This window comes from Chelmon rostratus, chromosome 10 (assembly GCF_017976325.1).
Source record: "Chelmon rostratus isolate fCheRos1 chromosome 10, fCheRos1.pri, whole genome shotgun sequence".
Lineage (NCBI taxonomy): Eukaryota > Metazoa > Chordata > Actinopteri > Chaetodontiformes > Chaetodontidae > Chelmon > Chelmon rostratus.
The window spans coordinates 10,285,001-10,310,236 of record NC_055667.1 but is presented as its reverse complement, the minus strand read 5'-3'; the positions used below and the strand labels follow the sequence as shown (position 1 = coordinate 10,310,236).

General features: G+C 44.6%; 2 protein-coding genes across 6 annotated transcripts in view; one reads left to right on the top strand and one right to left on the bottom strand.

Moving 5' to 3' along the window:
- Positions 1–82: 82 nt before the first annotated feature.
- Positions 83–16,946, top strand: noc2l (NOC2-like nucleolar associated transcriptional repressor). Its single transcript, XM_041945847.1, has 18 exons — positions 83–209; positions 610–759; positions 881–1,064; positions 1,145–1,388; positions 2,151–2,241; positions 2,757–2,835; positions 3,026–3,136; positions 3,250–3,363; positions 3,596–3,784; positions 4,200–4,339; positions 5,539–5,650; positions 7,455–7,568; positions 9,118–9,219; positions 9,466–9,609; positions 12,813–12,926; positions 13,172–13,307; positions 15,729–15,821; positions 16,629–16,946. The coding sequence occupies exons 1-18, from the start codon at positions 190–192 to the stop codon at positions 16,766–16,768; spliced, it is 2,277 nt and encodes a 758-aa protein (XP_041801781.1). The 5' UTR covers positions 83–189; the 3' UTR covers positions 16,769–16,946.
- A 2,179-nt stretch (positions 16,947–19,125) lies between these two features.
- samd11 (sterile alpha motif domain containing 11) overlaps positions 19,126–25,236 on the bottom strand; it is an 84,596-nt gene continuing 78,485 nt past the window's right edge. For 4 of the 5 annotated variants that reach the window (XM_041946661.1, XM_041946657.1, XM_041946658.1 and 1 more), the window contains 6 exons: positions 23,673–23,788; positions 23,245–23,323; positions 22,237–23,027; positions 21,191–21,324; positions 20,040–20,150; positions 19,126–19,787 (listed from right to left, as the gene is read on the bottom strand). In XM_041946661.1, coding sequence (XP_041802595.1) covers positions 19,503–19,787; positions 20,040–20,150; positions 21,191–21,324; positions 22,237–23,027; positions 23,245–23,323; positions 23,673–23,788 — 1,516 coding nt within the window. In that variant the 3' untranslated portion in view covers positions 19,126–19,502. The remainder of the gene's footprint in view (positions 19,788–20,039; positions 20,151–21,190; positions 21,325–22,236; positions 23,028–23,244; positions 23,324–23,672; positions 23,789–25,236) is intronic. The other variant, XM_041946659.1, reaches the window with a different exon arrangement.

Below are 25,236 nucleotides of genomic sequence, written 5' to 3'. Positions count from 1 at the left end.
CTCTAATTATCAAAACGTTACTGAAATTATCACTGTAGTGGATAATTAGAAGAATCATGCGTTTTTATTAAAGTTGTAAACGCCATGAGTTTGTGGCTCAGCGCCCATGAAACATAAAACCAATTCCTTCGTTTTGCACCGAGGGATTGTGGGTATTGAGGTTGGATAGTGTCACGTGTATGATCCAGCATGGCAGGCAAACAGAAAAGGTTAGTGGATATATTCTTTATTATTTGCTGTATATAACGAGTTTTAAGGGGAAATTCAAGTTGTTTTTATAGGTTTAAATGTAGTCAATCCCGTCTGGGAATATGTGGGGTTTTCGAGACTCGTTTTAGCTATTAGCGTGCGATGGCCATCCATGCTATTAACGTTAGCCAAGTGTAAGGGGCTAGCCCAAATAAAACACTAGCTCCATGTCTAGTCTTTAAATCCTCGTTAAAAATCGATTACTCGCCATAGTTAAAGGAGATTTTTGCACCTAGTTTCCTAACTGACACGCTGGTAGCTAAACGATAAACTGTTTGAAAAGACTATGCATCACATATAGTTTCCCCTCACATGTTGGCCAACTTATTTCATGTGTTAAACTGTTGTCTTTTTTTAAAGGAAATTAGAAGACCTCAGTGTGGATGAGTTCCTGCTGTCAGGTGGTTTTGACTCTGCAGGTGAAGGTGAATCTGAAGAAGAGACTCCTAAACAGAATGGACTTAGTAAAAAGAACAAGAAGAAAGATCAGAAAACTGCAACCCCTCAGACGTGAGCCTTTTGATATCATTTTCTCTTACATGCAGTATCGTGTCATTCTTTCGATCTTAACACAACAATGTCAAAATCCTCTCAAGGACAGACAAGTGATTTTGTGCTTTTTTCTTTATAGTGATAACAAGAAGAAAGGTAAGGCCTCTGAGCACAAGGAGCAGCTGTCCAGATTAAAGAACAAAGATCCAGAGTTCTTCAAATTTCTGCAACAGAACGACCAAACACTCCTGAACTTTGACGACACAGACAGCTCAGAGGACGAGGATGAGAAAAAGTACCACAGATTGCCATCCACATTGGAGGTAGGCCAGCTGCTGGTGTGTGAGTTGATTAGTTCACTTGAGCAAAAAATGTCTTCATAACGGGCATGTTTTGTATGTAGGAGGTCAGCTCCGGTGACGACGATGAAGATGATGACAAGGGTCAGAAAGCTTCTAAGAAATCCAAGAAAGCAGCGGAGGCTATCAAAGTCACGGACAAAATGATTGAAGACTGGAAAGCAGCTATGAAGAAGGAACCCACACCTCGTCTCTTCAGAGAAGTCACCCAGGTCTTCAAGGCCGCCGTGGCAACAACCAAGGGTGAAGGAGGTGGTCAGTGTCGATACAAAGTGGCTGACAGTTCAGGTAGGGTACCATGTTTGATTTAAGATGCTGATATGAGCATTCAGATTGCATTCCAATGCAAATAGAACATTATCGTTGTTGCTGAATAGAGCAATCTGAAATTAAATTATATGTGAACACAACTTGGTATTATTCTGTTATATATTTCATTGTGTCTGATTTAAGGCTAGGCATCGTTCACAATGTTTCAATGATGGTGCCAGCACCATACGTGAATTTGTCCACGATTCCTGTAGCAATATGTTACTTCAATACAATACTTATTAATACATTTAATAAAAAAAATGCTTTTTGTTTTAACAAAAGATGCTGAAGTTCTTCCCATGTAGTTATTCTAAAATGCTTGCTGTAAATGTTAGTGGTGTAGGGATGCAGCATTATGGAGGTGTCAGTTTCATATTTTTCGACACTGTAAAAAAGAAGTGCGTTACTAATAATTATATTAATGACGATTATGATAATTATGATAATAATAATGATAAAGTATCGATACTAACAATGTTTGTTTACTATACTATTCACCCTTTTACCTTGGCAGTGCATATAATACAAAACACCAGTGTTTCACAGTCATAACAAAAACAACCACATAAGGTGACAAATACTGGAGATATGTTTAAACTCCTCAACCTCAATGCTGCAGATTTTTAACAAAATACCCAGTGAATTCTTGGAATAATGCAATATTTTCAACTGAAAGACAATATAGTTCAACAGTATGTGAATATGCAGAAATATGTCTTTTCTCTGTTCTGCCTGCAGTGTTCAACGCCTTGGTCCTGTTCTGTATCAAAGATATCTATGTGGCCCTGCAAAGGATGCTCAACCTGAAGCCAGATAAAGACCCGAAAAAGTATGAAGTGGTTTCACATCTGCTGATCTTATATCTGTTGATGAGTCTTAAGGCTTGACCACACATATATGGATATTTTGCAAAACAAACATTTTCCTCTGCATTTGGGTTTCTCGCTCACATGCAAAAAAGTAAAATATTTTCTTTAAAACTACTTTTAAAATGCAGATTTTTCAAGTCAGTGTACACATATAAAATTGAGCATTTGGGAAACGATAGTGTGTCGTAGCCCTTCATTTGTGTGTGCATCTGAAACAACAACAGTGGTTCTCTACTGGTTATATTATGTTTTGTTAGCACTGCTAGGCCATCTGCCAGCAGGGCTTTAAATAACTACAAATGAATAATTAGCTACTATTGTTTGTGTTTTTAACTTACTACCACTAAAGGAAAACCTCATCTCACCTGGCACTGTTGAGTGAGTGCTTGGAGTTGTTTTTGAATTCCTGTGTGTATGGAGATATTTTGCTAAACGAAGGTCATATAGACAGTTTTTTGTTTGTTTGTTTATGCAGGCTGGTGCTCCCATCGTCGAGCCCAAAGTGGCAGAAGAATCAGATCGACATCAAGATGTATCTCAGCGGAGTAGTTCAGGTTTGTTCAGGTCTTCACTTTGATCTCTGCCTCATGTGTTCTTGATAGGTAGACAGGATGAGAAACAGAAGACAAAGTGTCCAGAAATGCACAAGCCATGATATTTTCTACCTCCTCTCGTTTTGTGTCCTGAAGACATCCCTGTATTAACCTCCTCTAATACCTCTTTTGTCTTGCTCTCCATCTGCAGCTGTTATCCTGTCTAACAGAGGCTACAGTCATCAGTGCTGTCCTGCGGCACGCCAACCAGCTCGTACCTTATTACCTCTGCTTACCCAAACAGTGTCGTCACCTGGTTAAGGTACGCCACAGTTACCATCGGACAACATGGAGTGTCTTACTTAATTGATCCCTGCAAAATAGTTTTAATGTAATTTTTTTTTACTTAAAGCCATCTTATATTTTTGTGTCTAGCAACTGATGAAACAGTGGAGCACAGGGGAAGAGACAAGTCGGGTTCTTGCCTTCCTGGCTCTCAACAAAATCTGCAGACACAAACAGGAAACATATCTGAACCCTATTCTCAAGGTGAGCTGAATGCAGAGCAATGCAGAAATAAAAGGGTGCACAGCAAACCTGGCTGTAAAATGGACTCGAGTTTACTTAGAGTAGTTTCTTCAAAGAAAAAGAGTTAAATTTCTATATTTTTGTATTCTTTTTAATTTGATGTTCAGTCCAGATAATTGAAACCACACGTAGATTGTATAAACAGTATTTTCACCTGGCCTGTCCTTCATGGTGCTTTTCTTTGTCTTTGCAGCAAATGTACATTTCCTACGTACAAAACTGTAAGTTCACATCTCCAAATGTGCTGCCCATGATCAACTTCATGCAGCGAACTCTAACAGAGATGTACGCCCTGGACACACAAACCACTTACCAGCAGGCCTTCATCTACATCCGACAGCTGGCCATTCACCTCAGGAACGCCATGACCATGAAGAAAAAGGTTGGTTTTTGACTGAATGTGCTCAGGGAGGTGGTCCGCTTTTGTGCTTTTGAAGAGACACACTAAGACATACAGGGGCATATCTTAAATGGCAGAGATCCAGGTATTGGAAGACTGCTTTGGCTTTTTATGATGCATGATTTAAGGATTATACTCAGATTATTATTGATTTAAGCATCTAAAGTACTGACCTGGGTACTGCAGTTATAAAGAGCACAAATTTACTTTTTGGTATGTACATTTTCAGCACGCTGGCCAGATATTTTGACCTTTTTTTGCCTGGTTTTTATTCCCCTCTGCACAGCACACCGCAAAGCATTTGCACATAACTGAATGAACGAGCAGAGTTCTGTTCTTATGGACCCTTTTAAAGCACTATAATAAGACCGTGACTGTGCTTGTGTGTGTTCTGTAGGAAACGTACCAGTCTGTGTATAACTGGCAGTATATCCACTGTCTGTACCTCTGGTGTCGGGTCCTCAGCACCCTGCACCCCAGTGATGTACTCCAGCCTCTCATCTATCCACTCTGCCAAGTCATAATTGGCACCATCAAGTGAGTATATATGTATGCATTTTTATTATGGTCTTTTCTTCTTTCATGTACATGTTAGACAATATGCAAGAAGACGATGCAAAAGATGAATTCTCAAAGTGAATAATCCATTATGGAGTGTCTAAGAGGAAGCAGGCTGCTCTTTGTTGAAGCTGTTTCTTCTGGTCAAGAGTTCTGTATTTATTATAATCAATGTAAACAATTTCAGAGGCATCGTTCATATAGATGTTAGACAGTTAGCAAGTCTTATGACTTTTGATTGAATATTTGATGTTTCATATTTAAAACAAAGGCAGGGCTGCAACAAAGTGTTACTTTCATTATCGATTAATTGTTGCTGTTGTTTTCTTGTACCAGTGTAATTGTCTATAAAATGTCAGAAAATGGTAAAAAATGTACATCACAATCACCTAGAGCACAAGGCGATGTCTTCAAATCACTTGCTTTGTCAAAGCAGCAGTTCAGAATCCGAAGATATTTTGTTTACAGGAACATGAGCAAATAGAAGGCAGCAGATGCTCACAGTTGAGAAGCTAGAACAATCAATTTGTTGATGAAGCAATTAATTGACTATCAAAATAGTTGCAGACCAATTTCTGTCAATCTCCAAATCAAGTAATCAGCCACTCCTTTCAGTTCTAATCAAAATCTCAGCACCTGCCAAATCAGAAAATTAATAATTTTTTTGTCATAACTGATGTACTCAGGTATGGGCAAAAGCAATCAGTGATTTGGTCCCTGAAAAACCTTTAACTCATAGATGTATGAGTCAAACTGACCTTCCTCACCAGCACTGAAGTAACTGTGCCATAAACACTGGTTTTTCACATGAACATACGTTCACTGCAGCAAATGAACAGAACTGAGCATTAAAGGGATTTCTGCTATGACAACATGACAACAGTAGGCAACAGTTTGAGTGACAGCGAACGAAGGCAGCTATGGTTTGTATGAGTACAGTGTATCTTTCAAAAAGCATGTACCTGTACCTTTTTCACACAGTGATATTGACGTGAACCCCCAAATATCCCTTCTCAGTCATTTTTTACTCATCTCCTAAAACTGTGGCAAAGAAACTTGTGTGGCATTATTTCTATATGCAGCACGACACCTGGATCAGTCGTTTATATGAACCTACCATAATTCATTTTTCCACCAGCAGGTGGAGACACTGACCACTGTTTTCTCTTTCTGTACAGGCTGGTGCCTACATCAAGGTATTACCCTCTGAGGATGCACTGTTGCAGAGCCCTCACCCTGCTGTCGAGCAGCACCAACACATTTGTACCTGTTCTGCCTTTCCTCTTGGAGGTAAGACGTCACCTCCAGTAACCACCCGTCACACTGGATAAGTGTGTGTCTGACAGGATCAGTGCAGCCTGTGCACATGTCAGGTTTCCAGCAGTCTTCCCCACGCCAGCACATTTGAAGTGAAAGTGCTCATGTAGTTTTAAATTAGTCAGTTGGTTGTCTTTGTCACAAATGGAAACAGTGAAAAGGTAGATGTGATGAATTGTTCCATCCGTGGTTTGCTGTGGAAAAACATCAGTGGCGTATGAATGCGTTTTGGTCTCAACGGCCACAACTGAAGGAGCTCAGGAGGAAACACGAAGTGTGTGTGTGTGACAGAGAGACACCTTTGTTATCAAACCAATCACAGGTCACCAACTGACAACATTTTCTCTGGCTCAGGTGTTAAGCATGTGATAGTGCGGTGTGTGTGTGTGTTGTGCGCGCAACTGTGTGCGAGTGTTTGTGCATGTCGTGGGGGCGGTGTGTTGTGGTGTGCCGGAGGAGAGCAGTGTGCTGCCGACTGCAACTGGCTCGGCCCACTGGGAGTGGTCAGTGTGTGCGTGTGTGCGTGTGTGCATGTGCGTGTGTGCGCATGCAGCAGTTTGACCAAAGCGATAAAAGCACGGTTGTGGTTTACACTCTGGTCCTTACACGCTGTGCAGACCACATCCTCTCTGCCTATGGCCCACTCCCCACCTTCTTTTTCCTCTGCGCACACACACACTCAGAGCCCCTCCCCTAACCCCCAGCAGCAAACCGTGTTTATTTGTGACGCACGATATTTCCTGTTTTTTTCTCCCTTACTGTTCCCTTGTTAAAGCACTGTTAAAGGCAGGCTGAGGTAACGCTGCTACTGTTTTAATTAGAGCAGCAGAAGCAGCCCCTTCCTCCTGTGTGTCTGTGCCTGTGTGTGTTCTCGCATCTCCGAGGGGGGTGTATGATTTGGAGCTTCCTGCTTCAGTAACTGTGCATGCGTGTGTGTATGTGTGTGTGCACATGCACCAGGGTTGGCCCATGCCTTCCCACTTCCCCCTGGCTCCCCCGCAGACCGCCACCACATCCTATGTTTGTACAGACAGCACCGGCCAGGAGCGTTGCTCTGCTTCGCACACTGAGCACATTAACGACCACACACACACACGCACACACACACACACAAACGCACAGAAATACACAGAGATACGGGGAGTCAGAAATAGCTTGATACACAAATACAAGGCAGAAATTCACTTGCACACTGTGGGCAGATGTGAAAGCTAAAGCTTGTAGACAAATAGCCCACACGTTGGCTAGAATGCACTTTCACAGACTAAGATAGAAATGTGTCATCTCAGAAATACTGCAGTATGTAAAATGAACTGTGTAGAAAGATAACTGCAGGAAACAATCAACATATATCTGAGGAGATATTACTTTACACCGTACCTGTGGTTGTTTTCTTTGGTTCCTAATGTTGCACTATTCTTTCCGAGGAAGAAGAAGAAAAATGTCTCTTGCTGGTTTTGACCTTTGCAGGCCAACAGCTTGACCTTTTTAATAGAGTCGTCAGTATGGGGTGTGTCTTGATTAGATATTTAAGACAACATGATAATGATCAGGAGAGTCAGTTTACAATACAAACCAAAAGAATGATAGAAAACAAGTATTAATAAAGAACAATAAAGTAAAAGCTAAACAAAGGTTATCAGGTCACATGTTACCCATTATGTTTTGTGCTATTCTGCTCTCTGACGATAGTTTGTGCTATTGTGCCAATAAAGTGCAGCATTTTTGAGCAGTTTGGTGTGACTTCATCATGCCTGTTTATGTCTTCCCTCTATAGATCTTCCAACAGGTGGACTTTAACAAGAAACCAGGGCGAATGAGCAAGAAACCCATCAACTTTGCAGTCATTCTGAAACTCAGCAAGGTCAACCTAATGGAGAAAGCCTACAAGGTAAGTGGTGCTGTGATCCAGAACTCGTGAAGCCAGACGTTAGTATTCTGTGTGTGTGTGTGTGTGTGTGTGTCTCGGTGTGTGTGTGTGTCGGTGTGTGTCGGTGTGTGTCGGTGTGTGTCGGTGTGTGTGTGTGTCGGTGTGTTGGTGCAGCAGCTGATCAGATGAGTTGTTCAGGTCTTAATGTTATTTTCACGTCGCTCCCTGACACTGTGGGTTAGCCTGCGTGTGTACATAAGGGGATTGAGGGCAGCGCTGAAAGCCCCTTGTCAGGGCTCTAAAACTGGCCCTCAGTCGCCATGCTCAGCGCTGCAGCCGAGAGGATTGCAGCACGGCCCTCTGGGATTATCCTCCACACTCCGCTCGCCACGGCTGTTTTCACTGCTGTCACCTGGACAGCTGCCACGAACCCCTGCCTCATCGACTCACAACAGACCTGACTAAACGAGCACTGATCTGTCTAAACCTGAACGCTTGTTAGTGGTTTTAGTGTGTGTTCACAAAGAGAGGGAACTAAGTGTCTAGTACTGCAGATGATGTTTGTACTCCTGTCAAGTGTGATTTTAAAATTGTGAGTAAATCTATGTCAAAGTTCAGTATGTGCTATAGCTTCAGAAAGTTGGTGCAGGGTCCATCCTTACTTGACAACAAGATCATTATAGTTAACTTAAACTAACTAATAACTAACTGAAATGTTGTGTACTTGAAAAACTAAAATAAAAAATATACAAGAAAGGTTTTTAGTTTTAGTCTCTGTCAATTTGATCAAATTTGTCAGCACAAGCAGAGGGCAGGTTGGTGCATATGTTCATCAAGACTGAGATGTCTACATGACTGAGCCAGCTGCCTTCACAAAGTGCTGTGTTTGTTACCTATTCTGAACTTCTTCAATCTTCCCCCTGGCTAATAACCCCCATATTATAATAGAAAAAACTAAAGCTGATACTGAAACTAATAAAAACTTTGCTAAATATTTTTTAACTGAAACAAGCAAACCCACTCTGGAAACTCAACAGAATTGAAGCCAAAACATAAAAATGAAATAAAAATAAAACTAATGAAAAACCTGTTGACAGGCACAGTTTGACAGTTTTCTTTGTGTAACTTGTTTACTAGGCGTTTTATCTCCTAATGAATGGTTTGCAGAGTAACCTGCAAATTCAGCTGATGGTTCAGACCAAATTCAGCTGATGGTTCGCATGACAGCTTGGCTAAACGTAGTCTATATATATACACCACACCATTTGTATGTTGCTGTTGTTCATGAATGTAGCTAAGTAGCTAGCCATTAAGCTGTGATTGCTTCTGTAGCCAGCAGAAACGATCATCAGTGGGCACAATGCCAGACTGATCTGAATCGCCTAACAAATTAGATGTGGAGAAGCAGAGGTCTGAAACAGGCTAGACTACACTAAGCTGTTAATCATGATTCTTTTGTGACAAGTGAATGAAGTGAAATGCTAACAGATAACAGCCTTGATGTGTTTTGCTCTGTAACTTTGAGTTTGACGTAAATGCTTGTGAATCTTGCTGTCCGGCTGCGTTTTAGGACGGGTTGATTGACCAGCTGTATGACCTGGTGCTGGAATACTTCCACACTCAGACCGCCTCCATCGGCTTCCCAGAACTCGCCTTGCCTACCATCATTCAGGTAACACAACCTTTAAATGTATGCTGGAGTGATCTAAGGGCATTGAACATCTTTCCCAGAGTTTTAAACCTGTCTGAATAGATGCTTGAGGATCTGGTTCAGGATCTTGTTGGGCAGAATCTGCTCCCCTCAGGGAAAACGACCACAAACCCTCCTCTTCTCTGCGTTAATGCACTGTATGGGCGGATTGGATGATCCTTTACACCAGTTCCTTCTTTCTCATACTCCCCCTCCACATCCCTGCAGCTGAAAGCGTTCCTGAAGGAATGCAAAGTGGCCAATTACTGCAAGCCGGTGCGCCAGCTGCTGGAGAAGGTACAGGAGAACAGCAGCCACATCACAGGACGGAGACAGAAGGCCGCCTTCGGAGTGGCCGATGCCACCGCTGTGGTGAGTGTGTGTGTATGTGTGTGAAAGACGGAGGGCGGGCTGGGGAAGACTGTCTTGTCCTGATTATACAGGCTGCCTTTCCAGAGTCCTCATTTTACCTCTGCCATCCGTTTGTATTTCCTGTCACTTTGGCACTTCTGTTTCCTAATTTTAAGTTTTTGTGAATCTTTAAATCTTAAAAATGCGGGCAGGTGCTTGAAGGTGAGCTTAAGATTAATGTGAGGATGTAATAAAATAACTAAATAGGTTTATAATGTTGTTGGTGTTATGAATAGATAACTGGATGCAAAACTTCACCCCATCACATCACCTGGTGATATTTAAACAAAAAGGAAACAAAAACAGACACAGAACAGTTTGTAGATGGACGAAATCAGGACTTCTTTTCAAAGGTTGCAGACAGTTGTTTTTAAGTGACTCTGTATAGGATTCATCTGTTTTTGATCATGGAAGCGAGTTGTCTATTGTTAGCTCAAGATTTAATAATATCTGAAGGGACATCAGTTAAAAATAAATTACAGCCCTGATGAGCAATAATCATTGTGTTATTTAACAATATGTTTTATGATTGAACCATTGCCGTCGTGTATGACTCTAGTTTTTATGGCCTTTTCTGCTCATTGAGAGCAACAGTTTTATTACAGGGGCAGAAATAATTTAATTGCCACTTGCTACAAGCTGTTTTATTAGTTCACCTTATCTTGCCTCTTTCTTCATGCATTCTATTTACTTTATGCATTTAAAGGGCTTCAAGCTACATGCTGTTCACCAGGTGAGGGCCACTCATTTGCTCATGTCACTGTCTTTAGTTAAAAATAAGTTCATATAAATAATACTTTGGAATTTTAGTCTTTGAGTGAATCTGACGCTAAAGATTTACTCAACAATCAGCTAAACTCAGATTTGGAAATTAATTTGGCTGGGAAGTCTGTCCATCGGTCCCTCGTGGTGGTACATAAATCAGACCTAATGAGGAGTTGTTTGTTGTCACTTTGCCAGTGTCTGGCGAGCTGGTGTCAGCTGCCGCGGTGCACGTGATCAGTGTTTATGATAATTGACGGCAGTCGACAATCAACCAGCTCGATAATTCTTTAATAATCAGTACAAGTCTGACTCAGTGTCCTCTGCTAAATATAAGTTGTTACCACAACAATACAGCATGACGATCATTTCTTCATTCTTGTCATTTAGATTAGTCACGTCTGCTTCACTCGGCACCAACCTGTGGGTGGTGCCTTATCTGATCATTCACAAGAAGCATGTAGAACAGAGCAGTATGTTCCAGCAAACAGAACTTTTCACTGCATGACAAAGGAGAACTTTTCTTCTGGGCTTTTGTCCAGATGAACTTGAGGCTGCGGGCCACCTGACAGACCCGACCGTCGAACCCTGCGGGCAGCCGTGATGGAGGACCCATTTAAACTCTGAGCCTGGTTAAGAATGGCCCCGTGGTTGTTGGAAGCTCTTATGGGCTTTTGAACCAGAGGCACCTCTGCCTTAATGAGCAGCCATTATTGTGTTTTCTGTGTTGACTTGTTCTCTCCGCGCTACCTGTCCACACACACATGCTTTTATGTGGCTTTGCTGCTGCTGAGAGACTCGACATGTAGTGCTGATTAATATTTAAGAGCGTTTAAGGATGAAATTAAAGAGGATGGTCTTTGTGTAATTTAGCCGATGAGAAAATGTGCGTGTGTGTAAACACACGGAAGTGTGTGTGTGTGTGTGTGTGTGTGTGTGTGTGTTCAAGTACAAGAGACAGACAGCACGGCACCGCCACAGCGCCAGCTCCTGTCGCCACGGCTCTCTGCTCAGCGGAGGCTGTCGCCATGGCATCCAGTCCCTGGCATCGTGGCAGCAGTAGAGGTGTCACCGCAGGCGAAGGAGAGCGGACAGCCCTGCTTCTGCTGCTGCGGAAAAGGCCACGGCCCCCCTCCGGCCACCAGCCCCCCGCTGACATGTCACCCAAACTGAGAGCTAGCCTAATTAATGATGCCCTGCCTCCATCTAGGTCGCACTCTGACGTCGCTTGTCTTTCTCTGCTGCCTGTATGCGGAAATGTTTTGTTTTTATGAGTCGAGGCTGAATGCAGAAGTAGCTTTTCCAGTTTCATTTTCTTATTGTGCGTGTGTGCGCGCGAGTGTGTGCGTGTGTGTGTGTGTGTGTACATGACACCCTTAATAGCCACGTGGCAAATTGTGGTAAATGTGTTATGCTAACGGGCGCAGGAGGCGCAGTCTGTTCACTCTATTGGATTTGTTGGTCGGATAATGTGATTTAGCTTAATCAATATCATCCACAAAGACCTTTAGGGGCTAGAGAAGATCCACTGATCTCCCTTTTCAGGCATCTTCAATCTGTCTGTTTTCGGCATCTTCTGACTTTCATCACCGTCTCGTCCGTCCATCTCTGTCTTGATGTGAAGTTGCAGTGGAAAACCATATTAAGTGAGATCATTTTAGAAGCTGAATGAAGCGGCTGAAAGGCTTCTCCTGAGCGATTCTCAACCCTCTGAACAGTTCCTGGTTGTTGTTTGCTCCTAGAAGTAGGGACAGCTCATGAATGTCTTTTGTGCAGTGAAACAGTTATGTTCTGTATAAACATTTTTCCAAGTGCCCACAGGTGTTACCAGTATTGGGGGAGGGGGGGGGGGGGTGGACATACATTTTTCCAACCTGTACAAACCGGGTGTTTTCAGCCTCTCCTCTGCTCTGTGGAAGCAGCCTGCAGTTCACTCGACTTTTCAATGGAGTTTTTTCACATGTCTGTTGGTCTTCGTGTCATCATTCTTGGCTTCCCGGCCCAGAATTTTATGTCTTTCACAGGACCTGGTTCATGCATACGATGTATTTTTGCCATCTAAAGTGATTTTGATGAAATATTGCTGTGTTAAGCTTAGATTCCGTTGCTTTTCTTGACAGAAGCGTTCAAGGACTGTTGGAAATATGAAAATTCAAACGTCAGTTCTATTTTTACAGTTTCTGGCTGTGATAAATGTCGTTTTGGCATTTTTGTTTGTTTGTTTGCTTTACAGAAAACATGCTTTTTAAACCCAGCGGCGGGTTGTGGGGTTCAACAGGAACTACCACCATGGATATTCATGTTTATCAAGGAGCTCTGGCACAATTCTGCTTCTTATTTAACACAACATACACACCCACACCTGTATCAACAAAGATTTTAATCACCATGTCCTCCATCAGGCGGCTTGGGAGAAGCAGATCCAGCAGGAGGGGACTCCCCTCAGCAGGTACTACAGCCAGTGGAAGAAGCTGAGGGAGAAGGAGATCCAGCTGGAGATCTCTGGCAAAGAAAGGGTAACTATCCGACCAAAAAAAAAAAAACCCCACCCAACATTCACCTCATCCCACTCAGTCATCGTGAATCACTTCTGGCTCTTTCTTCGTGAATGTCACTGTTACCCACAAGAAATACTCTGCCACGAAACAGTCATGCTATAATAGTGGAGCATCTTTGCAGGCGGGACGATTATGATCATCGTCATTAACACAATGAAAGCAGGTTTGAGTATTCACCCTGCTGTTTCTTGTGTTTTGTAAAGATGGAGGATCTGGACCTCCCAGAGATCAAGCGTAAGAAGATTCAGGAGAAGAAGGCGGAGGACAAGAAGGAGTTCAAGGATCTGTTTCAGTCGGACAGCGATTCAGACGAAGATGATGACGGATTCAAAATCAAAGGCAAGCTGACTCACACATTGAAATCAGACTTGTGCAACAGCAGGCCGTGAAGTGTCGGCCTGTTGGCCTCTAGGGGGCTGTGTTTTGTTGCAGCCTGGTTTTCTGTGGCGTCAAATCAAAGTTAAAAAGGTGATGACAGCTGAGTCTGATTTCTGGGCCGTTATCTCTGTTTCTGCAACAGTTACTCAAAGATTTGGCAACAAGAAGCAGATCAGTGGTGGAAGAAGTGTTCAGATTTTTTTTTACTGAAGTAAATGTACTAATACCACACTGTGAAAGTACTGCACCACATTTCAGAGTCCTGCAGTGCAAACCTTAGAATTAGCAGCAACAGTTACTCAAAGTATGAAAACTTAAAGGAAAGGACTCATTCTGCAGTAAAGTGGCCCCTGTCAGTGTTTTACTGTTAAATATGATGTTACTGGATTTATATTATTATATTATATTATTATTACTGCTGCGTTAATGTGTATGTTGCATTTTACTGCTGTAGATGTTTACGGCTGAGTTCATGTTAACTACTGATAGTGTTTGGTAGTTTATTCACATAAATGTATCATATCGTTTATTTAGCTTCAGAAGAAGAATTTTCTCAACCCAGAAAGTAAAACTCAATCCTTCAGTTTGTCAGAAAATTTCAGATACGTGGTTTTACTTTAGTGGAAAGGTATGCAAAACCTTTAATCTGAAAAGTGACGAGTAGCTGAAGCTGTCAGATAAATCTAACTGAGTGGAAAGTATAAAGTTTTATAAAATGGAAAATTCCTCAATTTGTACTTGAGTAAATGTACTTAGTTACCTTCCACCCCTGGGCCAGTTATCAAACTGAACATTAAATCCCAAAACAAACTGAGGAGAAAATCTCTGCTCATCAGTAGTCTGGTTCTCTGCTCTTCCTTTAACCCCGGTGTGTCTCGTCCTCGCCGGGTCGGCCACAGGTCACAGGCAGCTGCAACCTCGCCTCTTCAGCGTTGCGCTCGTGCACGCTCTGAGCAGAAAAAAGCCCTCCACAAGGTCACAGAGGAAAGGAGTAGGCGGCAGGGGGATTTTTTTTTTTTTTTCCTTTTAATGCATCTGGACTTCATTGTAGGGAGAGTCCCCCACAAACGGATGGGCAGCTGCCGGCAAGCGGCGGGCCTCCGCCTCTCACTCTCTGTCCACCCCTCCCTCCCTTTCGTTCGTCTCTCCTCCACCCTTCGCGCGCACACACACGAACTGAAACCCCCCGACAGGAAGTACAGGCTTGGATCCCAGCGGGGGTTCCTAATTCAAACCATTCCAGTGGAACAGCCAGAGGTGGCCGCTCCCACTCCTCTCTCCCCCTTTCATTCTAGCTCTCTCGCGCTCTCTTTCTGGCTCTGTGGGCTTCAGCCAGCTGCCCCCGCATGTCCTCGCAACACGTGTGCGGACAGACACACACACACACACACACACACACACACATCTCAATGATAGCACACAAGCGCACACCCACCACCTTCTCGTCCAGTCTTGAGGAGCCAAAAGCTTTTGGGCAGCTCACCAAAGCTCTTTGTGGTCTCACACACTCCCGGAAAGAGGGGGAGTGCGAGTCGGGGGGGGGGGGCGCTGATGATTTAGATTGATGTGTGTGCGTGTGTGTCTGCCTGTGTCTGTGTGTGTGGTGTCCAGTGTGTGTTGGGGCGGGGGGGACAAGTCTTCCAGGTCATTTGGGGGCAACCTCTAAGCTACTGCTGAACTCTGCTTGCTCCATGTGAGCAACAAAGAGTGGCAGCAGGTGAGAGTGTGTTTGTCATCTTAAAAATTTAATAGGAAGGGAAGTACCTGATGTTTTAATAGACATTGTTTATCTCTGTGTGCGTGCGTGCGTGCGTGTGCACATATTGTATAACTGTGTGTGTGTTTACAGTGGAGCAGACAGAGGAAGTAGCTCTGTTTTGCTTCCCTCTCCTCCGTGCCCCCAGCCTCTCATCACACCTCCAACTTCAAAGCCTGTGGACCCCAGTTGTCCCTTTGGCTAGACAACACACACACTGAGTATGCTACAACACAAATTCAGACAAACTCCCAACTTCTCTCCGGCACACACACACACACACACACACACACCAACACACCAACTCTCCCATCATCGTTGTAGCTGTGGAACCTGCCTGCTATCTCCATTTGCTATATTTAGGCCGTGAGCATAAGATGTCTGAAATTGCCGGTAGTAAACTGTCATGGGTGTTTGTGCAGCAGCAGCAGCAGCGTCTGTAATCGACTCTCAGTTCCATCTCTGGAGGAAATAGACTGCCTCTGATGCCTGGCCCACATATAGGTGTCTCCACAGTCCTCAGACAGTTAGCAAGGCACCAACACAAGCTCAGGAATGTCTGCAGAAAGTAACACTAGACGAAATTCAGTCTATCATAATGTTTTTCACTGTCTCCCCCCTCTCAGGTAAAAAGGACAGCCGTGGGTCGGATGATGATGATGATCTTGAAGATCTGTCTGACATGAGCGACGACGAGGGGATGGAGGGCGGAGACTCAGGTTGGTACAATTCAAGAATAACAGTAGAAGTGAAGTAAAAGTGCTGCTTGCCATCTATTTATTCATTTAGTGTGCAGAAGAGGCTGTAGCACCATGTTATCACTGCAAGAACATAAAGACTCTTTACCACAGAGACAAGCTCAACAGATAATTCAGTGATTTTTACAATCGATTCATCATTTTAGTAATTTTTCAAGCGAAAACAGCCAAATATTCTCTGAGTTAAGCCTCTCCTGTCTGAGGATTTGCAGCTTTTATTTATATGATTGTAAACAGAATATCTTTGGGTTTTGGTAAACATAAGCAATTTGAAGACGCCACTTTTCACTCTGGGAAACTTTGACGGATGTTTTTCACTATTTTGTAATATTTTGTACACTAATCAATCGAAAAGCTTCACAGATAAATTGGTAATGGAAATTGAATAAATGTTGCAGCCCCATATTCTTCTATTGAAAAGAGTAAATCATACCTTTAAATTAATGACCTCTAATCACTTAATGGAATTCTTCAGATTAATAATTTATGTACAAGTTAACAAGAACCGTCTGCTGTCCTTAAATAAATTGAAAGAATGTTAAAGTGTGTTTTACATGAAATATATTCTCATAGTTCAGCAATAAACTCAAGCAGCAACATCAAATGTGGCAAGAAAACTGAATGAGGGAAAAGTAAAGTAGAATAAATGTGCCAACAGAACAATTCATTTGAGAACATAAACGAAAAACACCTGCTCCCTGATTGACAGCTGCCACACTTTCTGTGTGGCTGAATGTGAAGTAAAAGTGCTTCCTGTTTGTACTCTAGATGATGATGAGGAGGAGGAGGAAGAAGGGGATGAAAAGGCGTCCAAGGCTCCTCAGCCGCTGTCCTCCAGTGCTCTGATAAAGCTGGCAGAAGGAGGCGAGGATCTGGTAGAGGACCTGGAGCTGTCTGATGACGACTGAGGTTCATGGAAACACACTCGAGCTCGCCTGAGAAATACTCAACCTTACCAACCACCTATACTGAAAAGAATACACGACTTTTTGCTATTTTCTTTGCTTTTCAATATTGTATTACTTGACCTGTACAGTACAAACATGTTCATGATGTAATTTTATTAAGCATTGAAATTGTAAAAAAACTCAAGAATCCAGATTGGTTTCCTTTATTTTTTTTAAGATACTAACTAATTGAAGTGTATATGTGCATGTTGATGCACGGGTGCACCTGAAACGAGTCATTTGTGTCCTCCGTACATGCGCACACCTGTTGACGCCCTCAGGCTTTGTGAGGACAGGCTATTTTGGAGAGAGCTACGAGCCTCGCTGAGCTGGGCCGGGCCAGGCTGGGCCCGGCCAGGAGGAGGGGGTACAGAGAGGCGGGTGTTTAGCCCTGAGGCAGCAGCGCTGTGCCAGGCTGGCAGGGTGGCGTCTGATGCTGTGCCAAGACTCTCTGCCCAGGTGGTAGAGCAGCAACACAGGCTGGTCTGTTTCTGTGCCAACTCCTCACCCACCCCCCACCCAGACCACTGTCTTTTCTGTCTGTGTGTTCACATGCTCAGACACAGCTTTCATACTCCAACTTATCCCTCTTTCTTTCCTGACTCCACCGCACCAGCATTTACTAAACTAAAGGTGACGCTGGCCTTTGTTGGGTGAACGATTATTGCCCTGCTGTACACACGGGGCAGATGAGGTGTTTGACACGGATTTAAACGGCACAATGAAGATTTGAAACGCCTTTGTGTCGTCTCATTTCCTCTGTAGTTGTTTTCACTGAATACAGAGTCTTGTGGTGCAGAGGCCCAGCCTAAAGCGAGGGGAAGTCCCAGCAGAGGGTGTAAAGCGTACCGCTTCAGTGTGAACTCTTTGAAGGAGGAAGGTAAGAGCGAGTGGGGGCTGCTCCTGGTTCTGGTCCTGCAAGTGTGTGTGTGGGTGTACGAGGAGGGTCAGGTTTATCCCTACAGGCACGGGAGGCCTTGGCCTGCGGCTGAACCTCACACTCTGACAGCTGGTGTTGACCTGAACTGTGCCCCCCGTGGGTCACCTCCCCTTCACGCACACGCACACATCAGGAGACCGCATACTCCCTCCTGCATGTCTTTGCACAGGAACCACAAACACCTGAGGAGGAAAAGGCGAATATACGTCTGACTCAGGCACACAAACACGAAAGAAAAGAGAAAGCAGGAATTTTTTTTCAGGATTTATTTCACCTGTGCGGTGAATAGAAAAATAGGATGAAGACAAAACTTTTGAAGGGAACTCTAGAGACCATTTTTAATTCATTGCTTGCGTAGTTAAAAAAAAAATCCATAATTGAAAACATTTGCATTAAGAGCTTTGTGCCTTTCTTTTCCCTGCAACCAAGAGAAAACAAAGTAAAAGTATCTTTGGAATCCATTTTAAGGGCTAATTATTATACATATCTTAATCTGCTTTATCTACTACATCAAAAGTCCTATAAATATTTTTTTCCTCATATTTATATGCTTGAAGTAGCATTCAAGATTGAAGCATCTTTTAATATTACATTTAAAAAAATGGCAGAACAAAAATAAAAATTATGAACAAAAGTACCACCAAAGTTCAGCAAGTCACATTTTTCAGTAAAGAAAACCTTATTCGTGCAACTACATTTAACAAAAAGTAAAAGTACCACGTATGTAACCTTCAGGATATTTTCATCTTAAGCATGATTCTGTACAATTCTGCATGTTTTTCCTACCTCCCACAGTAGTCAACACAAGCGTACAATGATGCAAGCCTCATCTCAGTGAGGCCTCTTCATTTCGCCAACACGTTTGAGCGTTTGTATGTCAATGAATGACAGCTCAAAGACAGTCCATCACGTGAGGCACTAGCCTAGCATTTCCCTGTTGGACCAGTCTTTCTCTGAGACCAGTAACGCAAAAAGAAGCAGACACATTGTGAAACATGGTTCCAATTCCACACATCCGGTCATCTTTGGTATCGGGACAGTGGAATGCATAGTTGCAGTGATAAGAGGGAGCCGGTCAGATCTGGTGCTGCTCAGCATATGCTTCAACTCCAGCCTCTACAAAGACGGCTCCACGCTGCTGTTTGGCCTCGGGAAACGGGCGAGGAGAAGGGAGGGAGGGAGGGAGGGAGGGAGAGAAAAAAGGGGAGAGGCGTCTCTTTAATTCCTGGGTTCTGCAGGGCTTGCGGTGAGAGCAGTCGGAGAGATAGAGACAAGAGAAAGCGAGTGAGTGAGCGGAGCTTCCTCCAGCCCAGGAAGGAAGGAAGAGTTTCCGCTAGCGTCTGACTGTCTGACTTGCAAGAATGTCGCATTTGTGGCAGGGCTCGCTCCTTTTTTTTTTTTTTTGGCAGGCTGTCTGTGACCAGCTGTCTCCTTTTCCTCCTTTTTCTCTTCCTCTGTTCCTCTCTTTCTCTGTCGTTTCACGCGTCTCCCTTCCAACCCACTTTATTTGGATTCTGCACAGCTACAGCCACTGCAGAGCAGCTCAGAGGCTGATTGGTTTGTCGGATGCAGTCCAGTTGTCTTTTATTCCAGTCCAATGTTTTCCCATACATTTGAGCGCAAGTGTCCCAAGGTGGTGGTGGTGGGGGGGTTGAGTCTGGTAAATAGGAGTCACTCTCTCTGGGTCAGGTTAGCCCACGCCCCCTTCTCCAGTTAGTTAGAGGCAGATCTGACCTCACCCCTGCTGTCCCTCTCCTACGAAGGAGTTTTGGCCTCATATCTTCCCCCCACCGTGGAGCCATTACCGTTTTCCTGCTTGGGGGAGGAGCACCCTGGGGTGGGGCCGCTGTACGGTGAGGAGCTGCTGCTGGTGGAGGTGGGTCTGTGGGGCAGGGACAGGGAGAGAGGCAGGGGGGTGTCAGATGGCGTTGTCAGGGGGTCCCGATCCCGTTCTGGGGGGCGAAGCGCAGCAGAAGGCGGAAACGGGAACGCCAGCGGGAATCCAGTCATGTAGAAAAGTCTGCCAACGCGGCGCGCCACCTTAGGAGAGGAGAGGAGAGCATATGACTGTCAGTGCAGCCTGATGAGTGCTGACTAATGGGCTAATGCTGTCTGCTGTATTTTACACAGAGCGAGAGAGAAGAAGGGAGGCTGCGGTCTGTGGGGCCGGCTAGTTTAAGGAATCATCTATGTTCCGCTAGCAGTTTGCCTTGGTCCTATGGCAGAAACACACATTCAAACGCACGACGAGTCCACTTGATCATACACAAACACACACGCAGGTGTGTGTACCTGTGAGCGGATCTTGAGCGCAGGCCCCAGCTTTAGTCCCATGGTGTTGAGCAGGTGCTCCTCAGTGAGCAGTGGCAATGTCTCTCCATCAATGGCCTGCTCCCGAAACACCTGGCGGAGACACAGCCGCTTCAGCCACAGCCCCGACATAAACACACACACACACTCGACACACAAGCCTACACATTCATTCACGCAGTCTACAAAACAGTGGCTCTATTCCAAAATGTTACATATCCATTTTGAGAGGAAAAGCTGAAAATTACCACTGACTGTGTTTACAATATGCAGGCAGAAAATGTTGCCTGTAAGGGTCATAAACAACATATCAGCTTTTTCCAACTGTCGCTTTATACAACATCCACATTCCCATATTTAGATCTGGTGTTACTGGTCACTGGAGTCGTTCCTCCTGGTCATGGCGTGACTTCGACGTAAGAGACCAGGGGGACAAATTTCACAGTCTTGCTCCGTGCAAAAACCATTTCCGAAGTTCAACTGAAACTAATAAGAGGGAATTTCATACCAAGAAGATGGTATTTCTACCCACTTGATTCAGCTAACTACAGACAGCTGGAGCCTAACATTAGCTTCAGCTGAACTTTATAAATCATTTTGCATGGAACAAGAATTTTGGATTTTGTGCCTCTATCTTTTACAGTGGAGTCATGTTAGGAAGGACTCACTTCACACAACAGCCAGAAAGATTACAGCGACTAATAAGCCTTTGAACATAATATTGTTATGTGAATATGGTTAAAGTGTCTTTAAAAAGAATTTCTACTGTTTTCCTTAAAAAAAGCAAGTTTTAATTTCGTTTTCGAAGTTTAAGATAGAAATAAAGGTAAGATTGGTTCACCTTTCTCAAATGGTGCATATTTCATTTTGGAGCAATATATGGTGGTACACACAAAATACACATTTCATTCACGCAGACTACAGGTGTACACCTGCATGCACTGCTAAATGACCCTCATTCACACAAAGCCCAAATACTGTGTGTTTCTACCTAAACGTAACAAGATGCCTTCAAAGTGCTGCGGTATGTTTTACTTCTTGGTCACTATTCTTCTTCTATGGTGAATAGTCAGCCTGCCCCTGGCCTCCATCCCCTCCTCTCTCTCGCTCTCTCCCTCCTCCGATGTCCTCACCTGTGTGTATTCAGCACATCCGGCAAGGCTGCTTATAAAGCCACACACGTCCTCCACACTCCACTTGCTGATGTCCTCCACAGGGTTTGCTGTGGCTGAGTCCTCCCCATCCATGAAAAGACCTCCCATAGAGCCTGAAAGAGCAGCAGTGGGTGAAAATGATGTGTCAATATAAACACCGGGTACAAAGTTGCTATTTAGACTGAGGATCTTGCTGCTGTTCCGTGTTTGTAGTGACGCAGAACCTGAAAACTGCAGGCGAGGGACACCACAGAGACACATTTTTAAAAAGTGTTGACAGTAAGTTTTCTTCAGTCCTGTTAAGTTTAGTCATCATGATGAGTTTGAGAAGAAAACCTTTAACAAATAAAAAATAGTCGGTGGAACTGGGTCAGTAATCTGTGTAGTAACGATTAATTTTATTATCAGTTCATTATTTTTAGTTTAAAATCAGTAAGAAACGCCCTGCAGACTTTTTAGTGTCCAAAACACAATAAATTGTCACACTGAGAAGGTGGAACACGTCAACGTTTGGGATTTCTGCTTCACAAATCACTTAAGCTATTAATTTATAATAAAAAAAAGTTATGGAATGACTTTCTGTTGTGATTTATGGTTAAGTCAACAAACAGTTTCAGCGCTGCTGACTAGATTTCAGTCTTATGAAGCTGCTCATGGTGAGAATTTTTACAATGATTGAATAAAGTTAGTTTATGTACATAGTTGTCTTATGGCAGAAATAAGTAAGATTGTAGCAGGGTCATTATGCATACACGTCCTGCATATGGACAAGTGTGGGGTTTTTGTGTGTGTGTGTGTGTGTGTGTGCAGAGTATGTATGTGAACAAACAGCCCCTCCTCCCTCCTCTCTGCCCACGTGGCTGTGCTGCTGCTGGTGTGCATGAGGGTCACGCTGGGGTCAGAAGCAGGGCCCCTAACAGGGAGAGGTCTCCACACTGGAGACGCGCACACGGAGAGTGACGCTAATGGGTTTCACATGTCGTTTTTCAGCCTCGTGTGTTTGTGTGTGTGTCTGAGTCTCTCACCCGTGTGAAAGTAGGGGTTGGCGTAGGGGAATCCGAAGGGCAGCGACTGGGCGTGAAGAGCAGGCAGCGGTGGCATGAACCCAGGTGGCAGATGGTACTTGACGTCAGCCTTGCCCAGACCAGGGGTGAAGAGGTGGCGACTGGGTGACTCCGTACCTGCTGAACTACAAGGGGCGCTCAGCCTGCCTGAGCTCTCTCCGGTCTCCTTTGCCCCGTCACACACTCCCTTGCTGCCGGCCTCTTTACCCCCGTCTCTTTCCCTGTCCCTGGGTTTACTGCTGGACTTGGCACTGACACTGTCCTGCCTCTCCTCACACATCTCTGTCTCGCTGTCCGAGTCCTTCATCTCCTCATCCTGAACCTCCCTGTCTCTCTCCCTGCCTCTGTCCTCTCTTCCTCCTGTGTGATCCCCAGTGCGGAGCTGTATCTGGGGCCCCCTGCGGGGGGTCTTCCTGGAGTCGGCGTCCTGCCCTGCAGTGGAGCTCTGTGCCTGGCTGTCTTTGGGTGTGGAGGGCGCCCCTGGTTGTTGCTGCTGGTGGTTGAGGGTTAGGAGGGGTGTGGCAGCTCCATGGCGAAGCACCAGCATTGCATTTGAGCGACGGACCAGTTCCTCGCGGAGCGGATGGCCCTCTGGGATGTCGTGGAGGCTCCGCAGGGCTGGATGGTCATGGGGAAGACCAGGAGGTAGAGCTCCCAGATGGTCGGAGCCCAGGAGACGCTGCTGCTGCTGCTGGCGCTGATGGAGACTTTCCAACTCTTTCTGTCTCAGCAGCTCTGCTGACATCTCGAGTCTGAGGCAGTGAAGCACACAGGGACTTTAACATACAGGCCAAATGTTTTTAACATTTTACAGTATGTTACATTTAACGCTGCCTGCATGGGTGTACATTAAAAACAATTCCCCACCTTGAAGCTACTCTTAACATTTAGCTCTCATTTTTTACCATTATACATGGCTGCCGTGGTTAAAATATTATTGCATACAGTAACATTACGACACACACAGACCTGGCCAGATTCTGCTTCCTCAACATCTCCTGTTGCCGCGCAAAGATCTCAGCTTGAGCTGGTTGGAGGAAACCATAACCTGTGAGAGACACAGCAAGAGAACACACCTGTAAGTGCCACGCAGGCTCCCGAGTGTTACAGCGGGGGAATAATGCAAACCCTTGAGAAAACATGTTACAAAAAAGTGACCTAAGTTACCAAAAGGTACGCTGCAAGAAAACAGTTGTAGGTGCCTTGGCTGATAACTGCAAAACACTCTTTGAACATTAATATCCTGCAACTACAATACCTTTATGAAATTTTAAAATGTATAATTTAATCATATGGTTTGGTACAGAGCCATGGAACATTTCCTTCATGCCGAGCATTCTATATGCAAACACATTGGTACTGAGCATTAGCATTATCTCTTTAGCCTCCACACTCACCAGGGGCCTGGCAAAGAGCTGAGGGCATGCCCAGGAAAGGAGGCCGCAGGTGAGGTCCTAAGGCAATGTGAGGGGCAGTTGGAGGGGACAGTAGGGGTGGAGGGTGGGACAGTTCTCTGTGGACACAAATATGAAAAGGACAACATATAAATTACATTTGGATTTCACTGGATACTGACGAAAAGCGCTAAGCGTGGAGGGATGTAGGATGAATGATGCCCTACATTAAAAGAATAGTTTTAATAATTTTGTGTCTTTTTCTGCGTCTCGACTCTGTCTTCGTGCCTGCGTGCATGCTGCCACACCAATGAATGCGGTGTATTTTTATCAGTGGAGCTCCAGAGGCCCCCGTGTCGCCCCGGTGCCTCATCAGTCTTGTCACGCCGCAGCAAGCGCCGCCGGCCATTGCTGTACTCTGGACTGCAGCCTTTCCTTCCCCTGCCGCCTCTCTCTCACACACTCACACACGCACACACACACACACACAACTCTAGTCCCACACACATAATGAGGGCTGAATGCACAATGCCAGTGTGTCATGCTCCGACAGCTGGGGCGGCCCCTGCGTCTTGACCGGGGCCACGGGCTGAAGGACCTTCTAATTAACACTCATCCCTCCTCTCTTCTCTCCTTTTTTTACGCCCTTCCCTCCCTCTCTCCCTCTCACTCTCTAGGCTGCATTGAAACCGGTGAAAAGATGGAGCGTCCTGCAACCTCTGCTTCTGAAAAGGCCTCTCCATTATTGGCCTCGTCTTTTGTCCTCCTTGAGGGGGAAAGGCGCCTCTCACCTTTCTCCCTTTCTCTCTCTATGTCTCTTGTTCTGTCTTACCCATCTTTTTTCTGTTCTTTACTCCCGTCTCTCTACTTCTCTATGACCTCTGAATATCTGTCTTGTTCACTCCTTTCTTTTCCTTCTTTTATTTCTCCCCTCGATGCATTTTTCTCTCTCCTCTTCATCACTCAATCTTGTCCTGTCTCTTCCTCCCTTGTGTTGCCTCTTTGTATTTCTTTCAGTTTCTCTCACCACTTCTTTTCTCGCTGTAATCCTTGCTCTCATTTTTTCTGTTTTTCTCTCAGTTTTGTGCACATCTTCATGGGTACAGGGACAAGGTTTTGAAGAAGTGGATAAAAAGCTGTCAGCGGAGTCTGCACCTTGACCCTTCGAAAGTGTTAGAGTGTGTGAGGCTTCGAGCCTGGAGTGGATGATGATGCTCTCTGCCCGCTCTGCGCCTCAAACCACAGCTGTTTTCAGGGCCTTTCCTTAGCTCGCTCTCTAGAGTCCTACCCACACCTCCTCTTCCCTCTCCTTTCTCTCGTTTCGCTCCTCCTGAGCTGCTGCTATCACACCAAACGTAGCTCAGCTGTGTGTGACTGCTGCCGCACAAAAGCATACATGGGAAACAAGCTGAGGAAAACAACAAGATCAAAACCAACACTGGGACACATGCAACCGCAAATATTGTTTTGCAAACGCGTTCAAATTAGCTAGCGCCTGCATGTCTCCTGCCTCACTAAATGGTGAGGAAAAAGGAGAGAGAGAGAGGAACTGCAGGGAGGGAGGGCA

Bases quoted from the DNA above. Each gene is read 5' to 3' on its own strand.
- noc2l (XM_041945847.1), top strand. From the start codon at position 190: ATGGCAGGCAAACAGAAAAG. The intron at 1,065-1,144 runs GTAGGCCAGCTG...TTTTGTATGTAG, and splicing joins GATTGCCATCCACATTGGAG to GAGGTCAGCTCCGGTGACGA. The intron at 5,651-7,454 runs GTAAGACGTCAC...TTCCCTCTATAG, and splicing joins TTCTGCCTTTCCTCTTGGAG to ATCTTCCAACAGGTGGACTT.